The 24074-nt window shown below is 38.0% G+C and overlaps 1 protein-coding gene across 1 annotated transcript in view; it reads left to right on the top strand.

Moving 5' to 3' along the window:
• Nucleotides 1-6982: 6982 nt before the first annotated feature.
• The window catches only part of jbug (filamin-type immunoglobulin domains fbug), an 86008-nt gene continuing 68916 nt past the window's right edge, over nucleotides 6983-24074 (top strand). Inside the window, 6 exon segments of the mRNA XM_067283595.1 lie at nucleotides 6983-7969; nucleotides 9871-10060; nucleotides 10132-10197; nucleotides 11701-11914; nucleotides 20434-20551; nucleotides 22885-23075. Of these exon segments, the coding sequence (XP_067139696.1) occupies nucleotides 7621-7969; nucleotides 9871-10060; nucleotides 10132-10197; nucleotides 11701-11914; nucleotides 20434-20551; nucleotides 22885-23075 (1128 nt within the window). The 5' untranslated portion in view covers nucleotides 6983-7620.

Here is a 24074-nt window from a genome sequence, read left to right on the forward strand (position 1 = left end):
TATTCATTTTTTTTTCTATTGTATTCATAAATTTTATAACAGTGAAATTACAATGAAGTCAAGCTTTAATATAAAGTAATTGGTATCGTGTTCGTCTTTTAATAAATGAGTATTTCGGATGTTAATATTGTGTACGAACTACTCGTTTGCCGAAGGAAAGGAAACCCGACTGCAAATAGAAACTAAACTCGTTCATATTGAATGTGCCGAATGTGACGTGTTATGAAGTTAAGCTTGTTACCTTAAATTATTTTATCTTAGGTATATGTCCGTTTGAATAGATGTTACCAAACATTATTATTGTTGGTTGGTTTTGAATGTGTGTTGCTTGTTAAGGGGACAAATGCCTTAGTTATTTACAAAACTCAAATTCGATAGTGTACTAATGCATAAAATATTTACATACCTTGAAAGTAACTGAAAAAAATTGTTTTAGAAATGTTCTTAGGCTAATTTAGCCCAGCAGCACTCCGAGCAGAATCTTTATACAGCTCATAAAATAGAATATAAAACTAAACACTTCATGTTTGGAATTGAAATTATACACAGATTTATGGAGCAGTTACATTTTTCTAAGTCACGATGTACAAGACCTACATTAGTTCTTGATTACCAGATAATTTAGATTTTTCTTGCAGTAAATTAGCCAGGCTTAAGGTTAACTCTACTCTGATATTTGGAGTTTTTGTATTGTATTTAATATTTCTTTATAAAATTAAATGTGTATATACTAAATTAGTACATTTTAATATGTTTTAAAATTCAAATGTTTATATCAAAATTGAACTACTTGACTGTTAGATATAATTAACAATATAGAACATAAGTTTGAGTGCTGATGCTAGACTAAATTAGCCTGGAAAACATCCTAATATTTTCTCTGACAAAGTTTAGACATGTCAATATTTTTGTTATAAAGAGTTCAGATCAAATGTGCTAAAATATAGGATATAAATATTCCATTATCTGAATGATCTTGTTTATCAGTTGAGATTTTTAGGGATGATCACATCAGCTAATACTTAATTGTTCTGAATTTCATAAGATGTATACCATCTTTCTCTGGATTTTGAGTGTATACAAGATGCAATGTTTTATGATTTACTGTGGTACAAGACAACTTATCAATAGACTCCATAGTGAGTACCATTAAAGTTTTATCATTGATCCTCATTATTCATCATCTGACCAACTTGTATCCTACAAGTTGTAGGCTGAGTTTGCATGTAATAGAAAAATTGAGACTTCCCCTTGGACCACTGTGATGATTTCTGATTTAAAGAAACCATCCTAGAACTAAAAACAGCTTTTCTTGAAGAATGGACTGCACTGATCAACTTGTTACCAGCATAAATCACTACTGCATCTTGTATAGCAAATAAGCAATGCTTTTATAATGCTTAATCACAAAGTATTTTTTCTCTCTAAATTTTACAATAATCAGCACATTAATTAAACATTGACTATGGAAAACACACACATTAGATTTCAATGTTTTAACTATTATATATAAAAAACATATTTCTTTTTTTAAAAAATCAACATTTAGTTTGTATGTAAAATTCCATCTTTGCATATCTCTATATATTTCAAAAATTAAATTTGTCCTCCAATATAATGTATTGTACTATTACCATAACTTACAATGCATTGTAAGTACAATATAATACAGTACAAGTGATTACATTATACAGAGTTTGGGGCATTACAATGTTTATGATGCAAAATATCTAGTTACAGACCTGTAATAATGTTTTTAATTTCCAGCATATTTTTGCTGCATTTTTATATTGTTGCTATCAAATAACCAATTAAACTTTTTACAATATAAAAGTGAACTTACTTAAGGGAGTGTCTATAACAGAATAAATTGCTATAGTCTCAGTGATCTTAGATACCGGGCACTTTACGGTAAAGAGTGCTTTGTGTTGTTGAACGAAGTAGCTGATAGTTACGTAATCACGTAACCTATATAATTAGGTTAATTATGTTGGCCATATAAAATTCTACTTAATAATAAATATACTATGCATGGTAATTCCGTTTTCAGCCTGTAATTCGGTTGCTACGGTACTAATTATTTCTAAACATCTGCGATGAAGAAGAAGAAGAAAAAAAAAGGTAATAGTCAACTAAACTTCAGAGAGATCGCTATAAAGTCTATTTCAGTAATATTTATTGTCTGTATTGTAATGACGTCAATGTGTTACCAACAGTTCTCTGCTCGTCCTGTTGCAGGCCTGAAAAAGAGCTTTCTTAGCACCCACAGGATGGAAAGGAAAAATTCGTTAAATTTATGTTCTGCAAAAAGAAAAGTTGCCTAGCGGTTCTTTAGACGACCCTTTTAGATTGTTAAAAAAATTCTTCGCCTTGCGGGCACTGAGCTCTTTAAGAGAAGCCCACTATGGCTTCAGTCATGCTTACAATGAGTTGGCTAGTGGTGAGGGACGGACCAAATTTCCTGAAGTTTTCCGGTTCATCCTGGGCTCCTATAGCGGTAGGCAGCATCTTAACCATTCTGCCACCCGGCCGTCGGGTTGAAGATTAGCATTCTAAAGTATTAGCGAGGTTGCGGCCAAAGTTTTCAACGCGAACGTCCGACGTTCACGTTTTCGCGTTGAAAACTTCGGCCGCAACCTCGCTATAGAGAAAAATCTGTGTTGTTTTAATATGCTGCAGTATTCGCTGTATTACTTTTTCAATATATGTATCTGACTTTACACTGAAGACATTATGGACTAAAAATGCATTAGAGGTGCAATTTGTAACGAATATTTTTGAGGCCGGGTTCAAATGGCCCGACAGTAGTTTACGCCCATCGATTTCTACACTCGTTGGCTAGTCTCGAATTGCATAACGTCATAGTTTTCAGTGAATAATGTCAAATTTATTTTTATTAAAAGATAAATTAATTTATAATAAAATTTTAATCACTAATTTATTGCTTCCTCGCTTTTGTATTGTGATTTCTATGCTTCAGTGGCGTGCCGTGACATTTGATAATAGGGAAGCTGTATTTCTGTAAGAAGCCGACTTACAGGGGCAATTAATTAATTGCGCGTCAGGGCCCGTTCGTATTCGTTGTTCAATAAGCCAGTAAAAACCGTATACTTCTTTAAATATATTTTTAATAGATTATCCGACTTACTTAATAAATAGGAAAGTTCAATATAATTACCTCTGTTATTAGATTCAATAAATTCCTACGCCCTCTAAATGCCAATTCTCGCTTTGAGAAAAAACATATAACGTCTATTAATTTAGATATATCTATTAATCGTAATTATCTCGTTATAATTTTCAATATTTATTTTATATTGCCTACCAATGTTAAATTCTATTCCGCTTTGATTTCGAAATTGCTTCAATTTTACGAAAGAATCGTCATTCGTCATAAATTTTATCGTCAAAATGTCGAAATTTTTTGACGACGTATTTATATTTAATTTAGGCATTGGTCTTTCTCTTTTAATAACGTTTTCTTTTCATTATATGGTCTCGAGCCAAGACTTTTTTAAAATAATTTTTTGAATCACTAGCCACGATATAAGGGCTAAAATTAAAATTATCAGAAAAACTTACTTGGTAAAACAAAATGCGTGATGAATACACATACCTAGTACAAAAAATTCTTCAATTGTACGAATATACTTTTAATGAAACTTATAATTAAATATAACTTTGTGAAGAAACGTACATAAAAATAACAAAATATTCTTTACTTTTTAAATCTTAAAACAATCCACTTAGTGAAATGGCTCCCTACCAGTGGCTAATGAATGGAATCGGAGACGGTCCAGGTAGGTGTGTGCGTGCCAAATCCCGAGGGTTCCGATACCGGTCGATGTCAAATGCCTCTTTTGTCGCGTCACTAGTATATATCAAAGGACGCGACGGGGTTGTTGTAGATTTTAAACGTTTCTCGCCATAGCTGTAAAAATCTAAATATGTGAAGTCCCAAAAACGGGTTAACATTAATTACTTATATTAGAAGATTGTTAAAACGAATGTAGAAATTCGTCCATTGTTACAGGGGACAAAAGCCGATCAAAGATCGGTTTAGACAGACGCGTTAGTCATTTGAAACCGCGGCGCATGAAAAAAAAGAAGAAAGATGTCGAAAGGCAAAAAGGGCCTAATGTAAAATAAAACATAATAATTGTAATGATTAATAATTGTAGACGAACGTCCTCCAGCAGAGATGGACCTTTGATAAGTCGCTCGTTTACGAAATTTAGATCAACAAACTTTGAAAAAAGGGAGAGGTTTTCAATAAAAAGAAACATCATATCAAAGCATTAAATTTCAAAAATCTCTCAGACTAGACAACAATGGGGAAAATATGAGCGCAAGTTTCAAAGTTCCATCAATTCTTTCCATCCTGAGTAAACGGAGGGTGTCAAGTAGATTCGTCGAGGCGGCTCTTTCTCGTGACTCTCGTTTTTCGCTTGGAGACAAGCGAGGGACCAATCGAAAAGCGAGAAAGGAGGGACGTAGAGCCAATCAACATGAACAATACGAAAAAGGGAGATAGAGATAATCGCCGAGCGAGGTCTTTTTCCTTCTACGCGCGGGACGAGAGGTCTTTTTCCTTCTACGCGCGGGAGAGGCCGGACAAAAACTGTGAATCCGCTTACGGCTAATACGCGCACAAAGACAATTTATTTTTTCCTGCATCATGCCGATCTGCTAATTAGTGCCACTAAGGACAGACCACCAGTGACCAGAGGCGAACATCTCCACATGTTGCTTCCCCGGGGCCTACAGTAGAAGACGTCAGGAAAACGCCGGCGTGACTGAGACTTTTCGAAAAATTTTATCGTTCGAGAAGAAGTCTGTACTAGGTCTTTTTTTTTTTTTTTTTTTTTTTTTTAACTCTTTCCGCCCTGTGGGCACTAAGAGGGCCTCTTTTTAGTAGGCCCATTATGGGTTCGGCCAGGCCCACAATGGGGCGACCGGGTGGTGAGGGACGGGGCCCGACATATCCGAACGGACCACCCCCCGAAAAATTCCTGGGGATTATTCGACCCGTTCGGATTCGATCCCGGGTCCCCCAGAGCGGTAGGCTGCCACCTTTACCGCTCGGCCATCCGGCCGTCCTGTAGGTGTAAGTTCCTTTCCGTCTAAATAAACGACGTTTTTGTGAGACACTTGTTGTCTGTGTCACCTCCCTCACACCCACACGCGAACGACCCTCTAGACCATCCTGTCGCGGGATTAACGATTCCCCCCTAAAGGTCGGCGGACTTACAAATATGTTAAACTTAACAGATTGTCCGTGGTTCGTTTTCTAACTAATTCGTTTTAGGACCAAGTGTTCACGGAAATTTCCAAAATTTACAATTTTTCGGTCACTCTCATTGAACTGGAAAATTTTCTGTCTTTATTTAATACAGTAGAGAGTCGAAAATCGGAATCAATTGGGGACTGGGGTTGTTCCGATTAGTCATTTGTTCCGATTACCCATTATGTACGAAAAAATACATTAACCTCTCCGATGTTCAAATTTTTCTCCATTGCGTGTCGCTTCGTGTTGAATTTTTCTCCGTTGTGTGTCGCTTCGCGTTGAATTTTCGTCGATTTTAAGCCTAACGAAAATTTTTATAATAATAATCGAGGCTATCGTATCGTTAAAAATTATTTCTGCATTTTGTACAAACAAAATAAATATATTGAAAAATATAAAAACATGAAAATTATACTTTAGAAGTAAATCTAGTATCAAAAACGTTCGATTCAGCACGACACAGTCCGACTGAAAATCGTTCCGATTACCGGCGTTCCGATTAACGACTCTCTACTGTATTTGTAATCCGGTCGGAGCAGTCGGTGGGCTACAGCCAATGAGAGCTTCGAAGCTATAACCAATTAGAGTTTAGATTTATCTGATGTTAGAAAATGACGGAAGGTACAGTATAGTTTTCTCGGAAGCTTTAATAAATGAAGTCAGAAAATATCCGGGAAGATCCAGCTGCGCTTTGTTACCTCCTAACTCCGCCCGACTGTTTTCAACATTTCTTTCACGCTTACTTTGGTAATTCACGAAGATAAATAAAATTTAACATTTTATTTTCAATTATTATTGGCATACTCATTTATGCTGTAGTCATATCGAACGTCGTTTGATGTACGAAAACACCGCTCTACGAGGCACGTTCAATAGAAAACAGGCAAAATGCCATTAAAAGTTGGGAGGACGAGCAATAGCGTTAGTAATTTTGCACACGAAACATCCAAGTCAGAGACAAAAAGTAAATGCGACTGGCAATGTGTTGATGCGCGAGTATATAAGACAAAGGACCGATAAAATGGCGGTGCCTCTCCAGCTGTGCACGAAGGAAGAGCGGTGTAGTGTTGTCCGATTTTTAACAAAACAATGGACATACATTGGTATATGCAGATACAGTAAAGAGACTACTACATGAGTAGCATACAAGTGTACGAGTGCCGCGTTTCTTTATGCAGCGAGAGTGTAGCGAAATGACGTCACGAGCAGTGTTGACCAATTAGAAACCAGTTTCCGTGTGTTCGCTGTAAAGCGCTTCTCGAGCGCTGCATAAAGAAACGCGGCCATACGTCAGTTATCGCAGCGCAATTGCCAGGTCCAGGGCCGAAACGGCAGCGGCCGGATGGCCGAGCGGTCAAGGTTAGCAGCCTGCCGCCCTGGGGGACCCGGGATCGAATCCGGACGGGTCGAGAAATCCCCAGGAATTTTTCGGGGGGTGGTCCGTCCGGATATGTCGGGCCCGTCCCTCACCACCCGGTCGCCTCATTGTGGGCCTGGCCGAACCCATAATGGGCTTGCTATAAGAGGCCCTCTTAGTGCCCACTGGGCGGAAAGAGTTACAAAAAAAAAAAAGTGCCGAAACGGCGTACAGACTTATTTGTAAAGATAAAAATTTAATTGCAACAAAAATCTCATTGAGTTGCATGCACTCCTCATATACCACAGCTGGACACATACAGTACATTACAGTTCTCAATCTGCTGTGCAAAAACCGTAAACTAAACGCCATCTACGAGGGCAATTGACATTTAATGTAAAAAATGCCGCATTGTTTCGGCGATCGCCACCAGATGGCAGGACGGTCGAATTCGAAAACTTCGACTCACCTTAACCGGCTGGAGCGTTTTGTAAAAGCTGCGTCTCCGAATATTCCCGGCCTGCGCGGATTCCTTTCGGCGTTCTTTCGCCAGTCCACGCGACGCGGAAGACGACGTTCCTTCGGGCCTTAAAGCCGAGCGACTAATTTCGTCAGCGACGCGGAGGTCGGCGCGCGCCTTTCGAACGGGAAGGAAGCGCGCCACGAATTCCACGCGGGAAGCCGCGGGCGACCTCTGGTATAGCGTCGGCGGGCAACCGGAACTACCGGTCGCAGCGTTATACCGAGTTCGGGGCCGAGCCCGCACGGAGCGCAGAAGCGAGGAAGTCGGACGGAGCTGGTGATCGAAGCGGCGAGTGTTCTTTTCGTTTTCGTCTTTAGTTGAAGAAGTGTTCGAAGGGCTCGAGGCCCTATTGTGTTGGGAGTATCGGTGCGCCGATCGTCTAGCGGCGCGGCGCGGCGCCGATACGTGGACGGTGCGTTCTAAACCGGTCGGGGCCGAAAGCGTCGGTCGGAGATGGAGGCCGAAGAAGCCAAAGTGAGCCACGTCGGGCTAAAGGCCAGGTCGGCCGAGGGACACGCGGCTAGGGCCATGCACATAAAGGGCGACGAATACGTCTGGGTGGAAATCCAACAGAAGACATTCGTCAATTGGGTCAACGAACAGCTGAGGAGCGCGGGCACTGGCGTCGTCGACCTGGCCCGCGACTTCTCCGACGGGCTCAAGCTCATTGCCCTGATGGAAGTCCTGCGCAAGACCGAGCTGAAGAAGATCAGGGCGCCCGTCAACAGGCATCAGTACCTAGAGAACGTGCAGACGGCCCTGGACGCCATGGCCGCCGACAACATCAAGCTGGTCAACATAGGTGAGTCCTCTTCTACGCTCCGAACGGCCGCCGCCGCCGCGTCCGGCAGGCGACCGCGCGTCGGAAGGAAAGGCAACATCGGCGGGCCGCCTCCGCTTCTTCCGCCGGGCAAAGAGTCCCTGGCGTTAAAGTCGTCTTCCGGCGCGTTCTGGTGAAACTTCCGGTTTTCGTCCGCTGGAAAACCGACTCCCAATTCAACCGAAGACGACCCGCCAAAAGAGATAATTTCCGAGGAATCTCGGAATCGGGTCCAGAATTTTCGAAGGCGCGTCTAGGCCGAAGTTAAGAAGCGAATCGAGAAACGCCTTCTACACGGAACTTTTGGGTCTCCGCCACGCGCCACTTTCGAACGCGCGTGGCCGCCCCCCTCCGAAGGCGCCGGTCCGGGTGACCACCTACGAGGATCGACGACAGGGGATGGCCGAAACACAGGAAACGGAGATACCCTCGACCTCCGCCGGAAACGATTTTTCTGCCCGAGCGTTTAAAAGGAGAAGAGGGCGCGGCCGTCCGCATCGGAGGCGGAACTCGAATTCGGAATCGACGGAGAAGCGTTCCGAAACCACCCGTAAAAAACGCAGGAAGGAACTTCCGGTTCCGGGAGAAACCGTAAATTCGGTTAAAGGGTTTTGGGCGTTCTTCCTAAAGCGTGAATGAATCGTAATATACCAGCGCGTGGGACGGCGTCGGTGGCGTCGATGTCGCCCGCCCTTTCGTCACGCCATGGCGGTTTCTCTTCGCTCGTCTTATACTCCGGTAGAAAAGGCATTTTCTTATCTTTAAACAAAAGCGCCAGCCCTTCTACGAGAAAATTTACGCACAATTTCTATTCTGGCAAGCGCGACGACCGGATACGTTACCGCCCCCTATAGTTTCCATCGTTCGTGGAATAGGGGGTTCGTGTACGATCGTTCCCCTCGTATCGATGCGGGCGCCCCTGTCGCTAATTTAACGAGACTAATTAAAATTTGCGTTCGAGATTCTAAACTTTTTTCGATTCCTGGCAACCTCTGTTTGTTTTGTCTGTCCGTCTTCGAATGAGAAACTTCATTTCTGGGTCGCGGAGGACGGGGGGCCCGGGGGCGCCGGAAGGAGGAAGAGCGTTCCGACCCCGGACGACCTCCGACGACCGGTTTTCCCGGACGCGGGAATGCGGACGCCCCCGCCCTCTTCTCTTCTTTTCCTTATTTCGAGTCTTTCCGAGACTCTTCTCTTTTGGGGGCAGCCCGCCCCCTTCGGTTAAACACCCACCCCTACTTTCTGTCGGGTTAAGATGTTATAAAGAGCTCAACGGCGCCGTAACGGGAATGAAAACAAGACAAATACTACAGTAACAACGGTATTTCGGGGTTAGGTGGGAAATTGTTTCTTCCTCTATTCTCACCTCTTAACAATGGATTAAGGTCAGTTTGGAGAGGATCGAGTAGAAACTACGGAGTAAATTATACCTTTCGACTGAAAATTTATTTTCGTGAAATCGGGGTTTTGTCGGCGATAAATACAGTTATACATAACCTAGCCATTAAAACCCAGCGCTCGGGTTACGTACCGCTTATAATGATAGGATAAGAGAGATTGAATAAAGCAACACCCGGGAGATCCTCCGAGGGGGAAGGTTCCTCCCAGGTGGACTTTCTACGGGGGAGGGGGAACCGGTCCCTGTTTAGGTGTTAGACACGTGAAGTCCACGTTGTTGTGGCGCCAAACTAGAAGAACGGCGGCTTTATCCACGTATATAATGACATAATTTTAATATAAGAAATGATAGGCCTCATCTGTTACCAACAGAGAAACAGATGAGGCCTACCCTGTTCGACGGGAGGTGGATTTTTTCAACGCGTGAACGCTTTATCGGAAATGACGAATGTTTTTCGATTTAATGCTTACGTTTTGTACGACAGGAAACACGGACATCGTGGAAGGAAACCTGAAACTGATCCTGGGACTGATCTGGTCTTTGATACTAAGGTATCAGATGGGGAGGACCAGCTTTCCCCCCAAGAAACTCATGCTGTCGTGGCTTCGGGCCGTCCTCCCCGATCTCAATGTCACCAATTTCACTTCCGACTGGAACGACGGAATCGCTCTCAGGTATCCTTTTTACCTCCCTTTCTTCCTTTTTGTTTAACACACTCGAATTAATTGTTTGATCCATTGTTTAGCGCCCTGTTGGAGTATTGTAAACCCGGTCTGTTTCCACGTTGGAAGTCTCTCGACCGTCGAGAGGGGTAAGAAATCTTCTATACTTCTAGAAATTACAAAGTCGGGAGGGACGCGATTCAGTTATGAGGGGGTTTTGTGTTTTTCGTACGTTTTTTTATTGTTCCTCCCATCTCTCCTCTTATCTAATAAATTCCCGAGGTCGTCCATTTTTTCCTCTTTGCTTTTTGTACTCATTTCAACCTTTAGGCATTAAGGGGCCTTTTTTAACCGGGCGTTTCGTTCCCGTTTTACAGTGTTCTTCACCTCACTGCTCCTAACTTCCCCGTTTTTTTAGTCTTCCCTCCTTTGATTTCATTCCCCCACCGTGATGGAATATACCTAGAAACGTATGAAATGTCCCTTTTTAACGAATGATATACAGTAGTGCCTCGTATAACGTACGCCTCGAATAACGGACTGGCTGCGAACAACGGACTTTCCGGCATAATTGGTAACTGCTCCATGGGTGCGTTCTTTAATAGCGGTCGCTCTGCGTCTCCGCTACTACGGGAGTGTGCTGCTGTTTGTAGGCATTTAGGAACGACGGTGAAAGAAAGAAAGATGGCGGCGCCCGCACTATCGATAGTATCGTGATGGAGGAATCTATAATTCTAAAATATGAGCTTTAAAAGGCAAAAGAAGAGTCTCAATTGTAAAATTTAACCATAAAATGGATTATTTGTTGAAAGAGCATTCAAAATAGCCTCGAAAAAAAATTCGTAAAGACACTTACATCACCGCGTGCGCTAACTCGCGCTTTCACAATTTCTAAATTCTCATTCATAAAACCACATAATGGGCCTGGAAACGGAACTATCTGAGCCATGGAGGACGCCATGTTGCTTTCCACCGTAAACTACTGCTACGAGCGGCCGTTTTTGCCGTTCGACGGCGTGCACTCCCACCGGAATTTAGGAACGCGTTCCGCAGGAATTTTTAAACGGATGTCGCTCGCGCAGAGTTACGAGGAGGAATAAAAGAACGCACCCCTTGTTCATTTTTTTGATACAGTACGGTTATCTTATGCTGCGGAACGAATTAGATGTTTTAACATGTATTTCTACGGGAAAATGCGTTTTGTATAACGGACGTTTCAGTTAACGGACGTGCACCTGGAACGGATTAAGTACGTTATATGAGGCACCACTGTATAATAAATTTCACATTTGTGATTGACTCGAACAATTGCAAATTAGGAAAGAGGGAAAGTCGCTAGTGGGTCAGGATCAAGTATAAGGCGATGTGTAGTTCTAATTTTATTCCTGTAATATTCTACTTGTAGAGAATTTCGACTTTAGTATATTTTTTAACGAATATATAAAGTAACAGAGGTAATTAAGAGTAATACGTGGTAACACAAGGAGGAGTGGTGCGGGGCAATATGGAGTAGGCTAAGTAGAATTACGGGAATTCGAAACATTCCTTCCTGATGTTTTGAAATCCCGTAAAAAATCGGAATTTGAGGAAATTCGTGTAGATAATTAGCATATTCGAAGAGAAAATAAAGGACTAATTAATATATTTTTCAGAATAAAAAACTGTAACAACGCCATGATGGTGGCTAAAGAAGAATTTAACATTCCCATGATACTGACTCCCGAAGACTTGAGTAGTCAAAATCTGGACGAATTATCGGGAATGACGTATTTGTCCTACTTTATGAGAGAAGAAAGTCCCGGTTACCACGCCACTTTGAGGTGGATTTCCAGAACTTTATCCGATTTGAACATTCAAAACTTCACGGTGAGTGCTGGGTTACTAAAGGGAGATGCGTCTTGTAGAATTACAATTTAATTCCGTAGTTTTCAGTATTTGGAGACTTAAACAACGGAATATTTTTTGTGTAGTAATAATAATAATGACGGGCAAAATATTGTATTTACTTTTCGATGATGAAAGTAAATATATTGAAGTCAGTAAAGACGAACACTTCTATGTATTTTAAGTATTTGCCAATAATAGCAGCGCCCGCAGACTATGAAAAACGGAGCACGAGCTATAAAAAAGGGCATCGTGCATTATGTAAGAAGCTTCAAACTATGATTCAATGTGGGATCAGTGCTCCTACAAGGTAGCAATTGGGGGTGGAGGGACTTTAAAAACACACATTAGACCCAATGGAGGATCCAAAAAAATTGTTTAGAGGGGAGCGCAGGGATAATTTATAAATTACTACATGAGGATTGCTCGGGAAATTAATACATTAAAGTTAAAAATTAAAAAACACATGCATAAATCGAACGTGAATTTTCAGTTCCAACTAATGCAGGGCTGACATGTGCCATCCGATCCAGAACTGTCATTGTGAAAACAAAGAGAAAATTTAATTGAAAATGAGAAATAAATAAATGCAAAGTGTTTTATTACGCTTTAATTCGCTTTTATGGGCTGTATATATTATCGAAAAATTATTATTTTAATATTAAATTACCAATCCCAGAAAGGGATGTATCTGCGCCCTACGCACCGTCTAAATCCTCCATTGATTAGGCTCTATTCATAATAAATTTTACAATGCAAATTTTATAATACCCTATTTAATTTTTTTCTTCCCAAATGGGAGAGGTTAAACCCCAAAACTTCCGTGTGCGCGGCCTTGCGTTCGAAAATCATAGTTCTGTAATTAGAAGAATCGAATTGGGGTTCTAAAGGGCCTGTTTTTAGGCCCATCCTGAGTTTAGCCACGTTTACGATAGGGCTCCACGTGTGCATAGACGTTTCTATTTTGCCTTCTTTTCAGGAGAAAGTTCTTTATATGGTGGAGTGTTAGCCCCACGCACAATCTCCAACATGGAGGACCGGTGATCCCACTTTAGTCCTGGCCCCTATCCTCTGACTGGTATCCCTATCCTTAGCAAAGCTGCCACTACGTAGGTCATAAAGTCTAGAAAACACGCAAACCGCATCAAGGTGATCTTGGAGCAGGTGCACGACAGACCACTTCCCGAAAAATTCCTAGAACTGAAGAAACTGACAAATCTAGTTGTGTAACATTATAACAATAATACATTACTCATTTCTCAGTTCCAAAGTTCGACGAATCCGTATTGTTTTTCGCAGAGTAACTTGAGCCCGCCATAAAACTACTGATCGCTGGTTCGCATCCGCGGGTCTGGCGGAATTTTCTTTACGTGTCTAAAACCCAAAAAGGGACCAGTTTTCCGTAGAAAGTCCTCTCCAGAGATACTCCCCCTTGGCACTTCGCCTACGTGTTTGCGCTGTTTTATTCCATTATTCCAATCTGCTTATAAAGAACAGAAAATATTTTTTATAAAGTAATTTCTTTAGAGAATTCCTTTGAATTCCGACGAACGTTTTTGTTAAATGGAAACCATAAACTCACGAATTCTGATACGGTAACGCTTTATATTTCGGATATACGCTCCATTTAAAAAAACATTCGTTACTCCCGACTGTTACGCCGTAATAAATATTCCCTATTAATTGTAGTTTATGTATTAATTTCGGACATCCTCAAACCGCCGAGTTGTGTGAAAACATCGTCAAATTTATAATTCGACGTCACGGTTTTTTAACTTGGAAGTTAGGTCTGTCCAAACCGGTTATCCTCGAATTCCGACGCGAATACAGTTACTTGTCACGGTTAAACGGAGTGACGACGTATTCCGCTTATCCGTCGATAAGAAGTAATACGTCACGTACTGTACAGTACGTAACGTACGCGTTTATCCATGCGTTAAAGAGTTACGCACGTGACCAAAACAGAAAAAAACAACACTAAAAACAATCGTTAATTGTTTATACAACTTTGCGTGTTGTGTTATACGTTGTTGTAAACATCAGTAGGTTAAGTCTCGTGTTTTCGTTGTGTTAGAGAGACAAAGGATGACTTTTTATATACACCAGATTGACCGTTTCTTGTGTATTACGTTACAATCGGCAAAACAATATCGGCGGGATTTTAATGACGTAATTTGAAACAGTTAACGTCGTGTTTCGAATAAATTTCGAACTATTCGTGGGGGTGTTTTCGGGGTGCTTTCACGCCCTCCTCTGTGCTTGGCGATATCCAGGCGAATTCCCTTACCTTTTAAAACGGCGGAAGTCGTCACGGTCGACCGGATCCGGCGAGTAGATCTCGTTTTAATTGCTCATTTTTAAACAGAAAAAAAAAGGGCCTCGTATTTTTCGATTCCCCCTTTCAATATCGAATTAATCTCGAGCTTTAATTTTAAAAAAAAATCCCCCAAATTTTGGAACGTAACTGGTATTAAAGTGGATATTTTATTAATCGATTTAATTGGCTATCAAACACACATACACGCTTAACGATTGGTCGACGTTATGTAAAGCGTAATCGCATAAACACGGGGAGTTGCCGGTCGGAGTATTTATAAAGTTGCAACAGACAGGTTTACAGACGTTCACGCCTACTTACCCGCAAAATATTAAAATGATACGCACCTGTCCGTGTCGTAAAGACGTAAAGGCCATTCTACGCCCCGTTACGTGTACGCTCCAGTGTGATGTTTATAGTATTTACGCGTGAATATTTGTCAGGAATTTCCGAAACTGTCGTTTAAGAAGCGAGAAATCGCGTGTCTCTTGCTGCTTTTTGTATATAATTTGATTAAATGGAGAATTTTCTAGCAGATTAAGGAACAAAGTGGTAATCGAAAGTTGTATTTTAAGAGATTTTACCACCGGAGGAACGTGCTTATTTAGGATTTTCAAAATGGCGTCGAGTGTATTTTATTACTTAAGATGATTCGACGAAATTTCTTTGTAATTTCGCAAATTCGTTTAATAATTTCTTTGGAATAACGGAAAAATATCCTTTAATTTAACGGGCATGATTTATTTTTAAAAATAAATGACACACTTAACCTCGATCGTCGCTTGTAAGGGCGCGAAACGCAAAATTTCGAGGACAAGAAAGGAAATTTCTCGTCCTACGAACTGGCGACATTCGTCTTAAATCGAAAGTAATTTTATAAAAAAAGTATTTGGATGAATGTATTATAAAAATAAATAAAAGAAATTTGTTCACTGGAGCGCGCGGCCCGCATAAAATCGCAATTAATACACTACTTTTAAACAATTGAATGCAGACCAAACTGTATCTTTGTCCTGTTTCTCGAACTTCTAGTCTGACTCGCGCTTGACCCTAATTACGTGGTTAAAATGATCAAGTTTTCCTCTTTTCTTTATCGTTCGTGCTTTGTCTGCCCGCTAACGTGACAAAATGGCGTTTGGATAGTGAATGGAAGTACATAATGGGTATAGCAGTCTCTACTCTCACACACAGACGAACCGTCCATCTCCTCGTAAACAATAAAAGAAGGGGAGCGAATTTGGCATGTACTGTACTTTGGTCAAGTTTTGTACTTGTATATTAACGAATGCTTGGATGAGCATGCTTGCAACTTTACATTTAATTCTTTAACGCTGTTGTACAATTTATATGTTTTATTTTTAAAATAGGGCGTTGCTGCTGCTGCGTTTCTTTGTTATACAATTAATTTCTTGTATCGGGGTTATAACTTTCAAAAATCCTTAGTTTCCAACTCTGAATCGATTATTCTCGGATAGTTTGATTGATTGAATCAAAATTCGTCTATCCACCTCCATTATCTTGGCCAGAAATTGGCCATAAACCCATTTTTATTGTAAAATCTTTCATCCTTTCGGGGGGGTATTGTATGGCTAATTCATTAATTGTTTTCTTCCTTGATTTATTTTACGTCATTCGTAATTGAGCCGTACGATTGGACGTGTCGCGAGGTCATTACACTCCAGTTGCGACTAAAATACCGTGGCAGACGAATGCCGGCGGGAGTACCGACCTGCATAACTGAATGGCATATTTTCTATGGTAATCGTGTCAATAATGGCAAACGATAGCCGCTTACGTTTCATAAAAAAGTCTCCCCTGGACCAAAAAACTGATCCGGGATCGACCTTCAGGTATTTTTCGTGGACCCGGCTGCCGAACCCGTGATGGGCATGGAAAAAATCCCTCATTATTGCCCACATGGTGCACGTATGTTGGAAAAAAATCCACAGTTAACACGGATTTCTCGTGCCGTTTGATTCGGTCTGGTGGGATACGGCAATGCAGCACGTGGGCGATCTGCTAAGAGGGAGTGTCTTTCGGAAGGACTTTCTATGGAAAACTAGTCCCATTTAGGTGTTAGACACGCCCGTTGGCGAGGTGCGAACCCACCACCTCACTATTGAATCTGAAATCGTATCTGAGTTTTCTAACTCTTACTAGGAAAGGGGTTTTGATATAGCCTAAACGTGTCGAACCTTTTAGTGGATCTGCGCGTATATCGTAACCGATGGTTGACCCCATCGACTCATTGGTAGAGTTTATTGTAGCGTAGATGATGCGCCATTATGAATCCATAATGTAGTTTTGCACTTCTGACCAGTTCACGCAGCTGGAAACATTCTAATTACGGGATTTGAAAACAAAAATATTCGAATTTTTGCCGTAAAATTTACTTTATTAGTTAATTTTATTGAATAAAAGTAAGTTGGACTTTTTATAAACCTTATGTTTTGTACGGTTTCTTGTTAACACGGGTGTGTAGATTTTTAGAAAGGTTCGGATGACGGTGTTAATCCTCCAGGCTTGCTGTAAAATTGTTTTCTCCTTATTTAATTAAGATACGATGTAAAATTCATGAGATTAAACAGGTGTTAAGTGCATTATTGTAAGAAACGTATAAAAAAGACAATTTATGGGTTGAAGGATTCGATTTTCGAGAAGTTAGCCTGTAAGGCCGGTAAGTAGAAGTAAGACTTATATTCAAATAAAACTAACATCCATTGTGTATGCAATATCTTTTACAGCACTTTTCCGTAATATGTCATATGTTGGCAATTTGAATTCGCCAATTGTTTTTCTTTTCCGTCATGGTATTAGTGTCCACTAGTGTCCGAGTAGATAATACCACTAAACACTGGCAGTTGGTGGTGGGTTGGAGTTTTCCGGATTTTCTTCACCTAAATAAGGATGAGTTTCCTATAGAAAGTCCTCCCGTGTCGCATTGCTTCTGCTTGGTGGGAACTGTTCGTTTCAGGAAGTGTTATGCTCATTCATAACGATTTTAGTTTCTTCTACAATATCATTTTGTAGTTATAAATCTAATTTAGCTTCCAAGTGATGTTTTTATACTTTTTCTTCGCTTCATTTATTATTCGATGCTTCCTGCAGTGTCCAGTAGACAATACAAGTAGGAATAGCTACTTAGCTAGCCTTTAGAGATTCCACAAACTCATTAAACAGTTTACTGTTCCATTTTAAGAATCAAAGGCAGCTGAGGAGGTAGCTAAAAACTTACTGCAGCACATTTTTTTTTTTTTTTTGATGCTCCATCCATTTTGCCATTGGATGACGGAAGAGAATTGGCATTTTTGTTAAACATTATATAAAACAGCTTCTTTACGACGATTTGATGAGTTAGAACGTGTTTTAGCATCGGGCGCCATTTTGAAGGCCGTCTATAAAAACGCTGCACCTGTAATGTGACGCAACACTACTATTGCTGGGCAAGTGATTGAGGAAGAACAAGTCACCGTGGATAATTAGCATTTTACCCGGATAGTGCCTAAAGCACGTCTACTGTGAACAAAATCATATGCATTACTAGAGAAAAAAAACACTCCTATCTTGATTTATGTGTCTTCTACCTGTAATGTAGCCATACATACACATACATATATGCATAGATACACATGTGTGGAAGATGCATATTTATTTATATGTGTATTTAGATCTTTAGAATAATTAATAGAATATAAAACTGGAATGAAGATTAAAAGAAGATAGGCACAGTATCAAAGAATTTTAAGATTTAACATTTTCTTAGCAGAAATTTTCCTTCCAAACAGAAAAAACAAAATGTTAACTGAAGGTTAAATATGTTCAATAGGATTATTTGTCCTTAAAGTATGGGATTTTTTTTCTATTTTAATCGACGTTTAATATTTAAAATTAAATGTAATTTACTTAATAGTAAATTACAAAATGAATCATTACAGTGAATTGTATAAATTATAAATGTAACCTATGATTGTGAAAATATTTTTTGAATTGCGATATATTCACTTTCGTGGCTATATATTTATAAAATAAAAATACTAAAATATTTAATATATATTTCAATGTAGGTTAATGTTACTCTAGGTATACAAAATGGCGGCTCGTTTCTGATTCCAGCAATCAGAAGACAGGGAACAGTGGGGACGCACGTTCTAACCTAACCTAACCTATTCTAATAATTTGGTTGCTAATAATTATGGTAAATTATTAGAATAGGTTAGGTTAGGTTAGGTTAGAAAGTGCGTTCCCACTGTTCCCTGTCTTCTGATTGCTGGGATCAGAGACGAGCCGCCATTTTGTATACCTAGGGTAATATTAACCCATTTTTAAGTTCTGGTAACTTAAATTTATTCTGAACAAATGTTTTCGGCCATGTTTAACAGTCTTTCTTAATAGAACAGTAAAATATTTAAATAAATTATTTATTACTTTGTATCTGGTTGATTTTTCATTCATTATTGTATATATACTGTATATATACACAATATATTATATGCATGTAATACTTTGTATATTACATGTATTGCATACATATAAATTAAAATTATGTAAATAATTTTACTGAAAATATTGTTATTTTATTATTTATATTAAAAAAAATTATTTTTAGCAACATATTTCATAGTATTTTTTAAGTTTCATCATGAGCTCTCAGTGGCGTAGCGAGGGAGGTTCAAGGGGATGTATCATGCACCGGGCACCACTCGCAGAGGGGTGCCCAAATGGTCTCCAAGACAAACTATTTGTGTTTCTGGAGAGGGAAGGGGGCACCAGTTATGTTCGCTACACCACTGCGAGCTCTACAAAATGAACAATACAATTGTTATTAAATCTAGAAAAACTGCTTAATCAATGTTTCTGTATTTTAAAAAAATGTTTTGCAAATGTTTGTTATTTGTTAAAAATGGGACAATTAATTGTTACAAAGGCACCTAGATATATTCTAAATTCGGCCTTCTGGTGCCTTAGCTGTATCAGTTGTGATTAGCGGTGTACAGCCTAAAATGAAATGTTCTAGAATGATGTTTTCTAACCCACAAGTACACACTTTATTAAAAAATGAAGTAGTTTTTACAGTGTGATTTTTTTATCGGTCATTCATATATTAAACTTAAGGTACATGTACATAAATCAAAATTGAAATGTTTACTGAATCAATATTACTAAATAATGTCAATTTACTAAATAAATTCCTAAGTAGGATTGTTGATGTATTCTTGTACTATAACTTTTTTGGTATTTGCTGTAGTAACTGTAGCATTTGGTTCAAAAGCAGAAAGAAGAGATTGGAGCCTGTACTTGAAAATCCGGATTGCATACTTCTAGTAGTGGACTGTATAATTTAATAAACAATAAATTTGCTATGTGTTCAGTAAGATTGTGGGCTATTTTTTCTGTTATAATTAAAATCGTAAGATGAACGTGCAATGAGTTAACGTTGGTAACAGCCTTTCTAGACAATGCAATTTTAACAGTTGCATTGCTTTGCTCTAGTGTGTAGTATACTTGAAAATCAAATTCATATCACTGAATTTTGAATACACTTAAATATACAGGACTTGGCAATATATTTGTGAAAAACTTTTAATTTTTTATCAAGGATATTGTAACTTACTGATTTATGTATATATTTACAATTATGCATTTTGTTTGCATATAGCTAAAAAAGTTCCAAAACATATTGGCTCTGGAAAAAGTACCAGAATGGTGCTCTAGCATGTTCATTGAGATCTTTCAACAAGACGAAATGTTTTTCTACTTTCGTGACATGAAACAAGTCTTGAATTCCACTTTTTGAAGTAGACAGAAAAAGAGGTTCCCAATATTTCCTGGTAATCAGGATCTCCTGGCCCGTAAGGTAAGGAGATCTGGATTGCCAGGAGGGCCATCTTTTTCTGTTCTCTGCCCTTTTTTTATTTGAGATACCAAAGGATCAGATTTATCTCCTTTCCAATTATCAGAGGATGTGTTGTTTTGAATTGGGATGAATTTACATACTTGTAAAGACTTCTGCTGGTGAGAGACAAGAGTCCTATTGAACATTTCTTAGAAAAATAACAAGTATGTCAGAAACAAATGCAGGTTACTTCTTGTATTGATATCTTCTTGTAATCTGTTAATATATAAGAAGAAAGTGACGTTTTTTTTGTTTGATATTAATGCTACTAATGACATTTTTAATTTTTAGACTGACTGGAATAGTGGTATAGCACTCTGCTCACTGGTTCATTTCTTTGGAGCTTACGTCCCAGGATTTCCTAATTTAAGTTGTAATAGGTCTCATTGGGAAGAGAATCTCGAAAAAGGTAATTTTGTCATATATAATTGTATATAATTTTTCGCATATTGTACATAAATTACTTATAATTTTGATTATATTTTGATTAATAATTCTACTGAACTTTCTTAAATCTATATAAATCATGTCGGGATTGTATATTTTATTGAAAGAACAAAAATCCAGAGGAATATAGATTCATGAGCAAAACAAGAGAAAATGGCACTTTTGTGGGATGTATCCCAAAATTTCTGTATAGGTTGTGACTGAAACTGTGATTGAAATTATATTGAGATTGCTTGAATTCTAAGAAATTTTCTATTCCAAGATTTTCGTTTTATTATTGCAGTTTTCTTGCTCGTGAAAAAAAGTCAGATTAACAAGCTTTAGTAACTTTTTCCACCATTACATTATGCTAAACCAGTGTCTCTCAATGTTTTTAAGTCCAAGAAGGAGTGAAATATCTGAAAAAATTCTACGAACCACTAAGTTATGTAGGCATAATTTTTTAAAATCTGTATGGGTATTACAAACATTTGGGACATACTGTGTCATTTATAACATAATAAATCTAAAAGCATATTTTGAATACATATGGAAACAATTTACTTCATTTAATTAATTATTAAAAATGAATCATCATTGAACAAAATTTTAATCTTTATTAATTTAAGTCTGCCTGTGGACTACCTGTCCCATTATTGCAGAATGGTTGAGAAACACTATGCTAAACTAATGATTACAAACAAATAATGCTTTTGTTTGTTCATCTGTTTTGTACAGTGATTTCAAACATTCATTTAATAGCATGTATGCTGCCAATTTTCTAGTGGTCTAAAGTACTCCGATATCTGAAACCTAAATAAATGTCCCTAATTTTTAATTTCTCAAATGAAATACCAGAATCTTGCTAATAATGTTGACAAATTAAGCAGAAATTGTTAAATGTAATCTGTAGAATCTGTAGAGAAAATAACCTTATAAACCTTATCCGTGTAAAGAAACATTATAGGTATGGTATTTGATATTTTGTTTAAGCCTCTCGAATTATTGATACTGATGAACGTATAGGATAGTAAGTGTTCAATAACACATAATATATATATATATACACACACACACACAATGCAGATTATAAAAATAGCTAGTTTACAAATTTTCTTAGCTAACAAAAATATGTTTTTGAAAGTTTATAATTGAACAAATATACTATTATTAAGATAGCAATGGAACAGAACTAAGAGATATATTAACCCAAAAGTTAATGTAACTCTTGGTGCCAAGATGGCGCCTCATCTCTGATTCCAGCAAGGAAACAGTGGGACACACGTTCTAACCTAACCTAACCTATTTTAATAATTTGGTTGCTAATAATTATGGTAATTTATTAGAATAGGTTAGGTTAGGTTAGAACGTGCGTTCCACTGTTTCCTTGCTGGAATCAGACGAGCCGCCATCTTGGCACCAAGGGTTACATTAACCATTGAAAAATATACTTGAACTGTCAGAGATAAGGCTAAAATCATTAATAACATATTTGAATAGCTTTTGTTTGATTTTTGAAGTAAAAATAAATTGATATTTGACTGGTTGTTGTTGTTGATCCTGCAATAAAAAGTTAATGAAATATTAATGCAGATATTTCTTATATATACATTTTATTTTACTATCTGTTTCTTGGTATCTGTGATCAAAATTGTAATTGTTGGAATGTGCAATGTAGTGAAAACACGATCAACACACACAGATAATATTCATGCATTATAGAATACAATAAGAGATGCAAGAAAGACATTTGTGTAAAGATTATGGTGGAGAACCTCTGCTCAAATAATCCACGGTACTCATAATCTATAATCTAATATATGGTATGTTTCAAGTCATTTTTCATTCTGAGCCACTGTAAATTATTTTTAATCCTTAAGAACTTCATTTCATACCTGTTATGGTCCACAGGAAACTCAGTACACCTCTTTTGGGTATACATAATCCATAAGAGATGTGCTTTAATAACTAAACTTTGGAAACAAATACCTTGAGAAGAATCGCTCTTAGATGCATGATTCTTTTGGATATTTTCTTGTTTACTTTTGGATATGTACAATTCTGATTGCATATACATGGTTTAGAATGGTATTTCAATTGAGCTGGATAAATATTCTTAGTTTCTTATAATTTTATAACAATTAATGATTAGCTAATGATATAATTTTACATTTTTTTAGATTACTAAATTGCTCATGATGATTTTGACTTTTAATTACAAAGTTTTTAATGTTTTTCTTAAATTATTGCTTATAAATTAATTTGAATTCAATGTTTACATATAATTTCAGTAGCATTTTTTTTATTTATTTAAAGGAATTAATGGTGGCATTTATTTGGGAGTGGAGCCACTTTTAAAAGCAAAACAATTAGCCGATCCAGACATTGAATATTTGGGAGTTATGGCATATGTAGCACGATTCCAGTGGATAAAACCTCGTAAACATCCGAAAGATAAAGTTACTGTGACAGGAACTGATTTAAATAATGTTTATATTAATAAGCAAGTAAGTTACTTATATTTTATATTTATTGAAAATTACTTAATGCTTTTCTTTATTATTGCTTAGCAATAAAATCTTCATTGAAGATTTTCTAAGTAGGCTAATTCAAATGTACATTCCTCTTAATTGTTATTGTTTCGTCTAAGGCACTGTTTGTCGTTACTTTAGACATCTCCATGAAGGTGGCCAGATGGCCGAGTTGCTAAGATGTTAGCCCACTGGTCCATCTGGATATGTTGAGCTCCATCCCTCAGCACCCGGCTGCCCCATTGTGGGCCTGCCGAGCCTATAATAAGTTTGCTAAAATTAGGCCCTCTTAGTGCCCACAGGGCAAAAAGTTTTTAAAAAATCTCTATGTTCATATATCTTATGTACAGTCAAGATCATTTCAAAGTTGACAACTGAAAAAATTGTTTTTTTTTAACATTTTAAGGAAAAAAAATGCATTTCTGATCTGTTAACTACTCTGCATATTGCTATAGCCTTGTTAATTGGTGTAAAACAATAGAAAACTAATTAGTTTGTTTCACCAATAAACAATTGAAGAGCAACAAGTAAAATATTGTTGTATCAATTGAAAGTTGACAATAAAGAAAACATTGTAAATACAGTAAGAAATTAATTTCAAATTGGTTATAACACAAAATTTAATTCCGGAGTTGCCAATTAAATAGTTTTTTAGTATCAATAAGAAAGTATGTTAATGAAGAGAGAATCGAGTCTTGAAGAAAGAGTGCAGATTGTACATGAGTGGAAAAAATGGCGATTCTCCTTCTATTATTGTAAAAAAGCATCAAATATCGCAAGGAGTCGGAAAAATAGTGGTCAAATATTTAAATAACAATACAGCGAGAAATTTACCATGGAGGCACTGCCCTAAGGCCACAACATCAAGAGAAAATGCCACAATTTTCCATGTGACCACCAAAAACTTTTTTATAACAGCTAAAGAAATAAAAGAAGAGCTTACGCTTGTGTTTCAACTATTAAGAGAAGAATAAA

Source organism: Centruroides vittatus, unplaced genomic scaffold, assembly GCF_030686945.1.
Source record: "Centruroides vittatus isolate TY-2023 unplaced genomic scaffold, ASM3068694v2 scaffold_1014, whole genome shotgun sequence".
NCBI lineage: Eukaryota > Metazoa > Arthropoda > Arachnida > Scorpiones > Buthidae > Centruroides > Centruroides vittatus.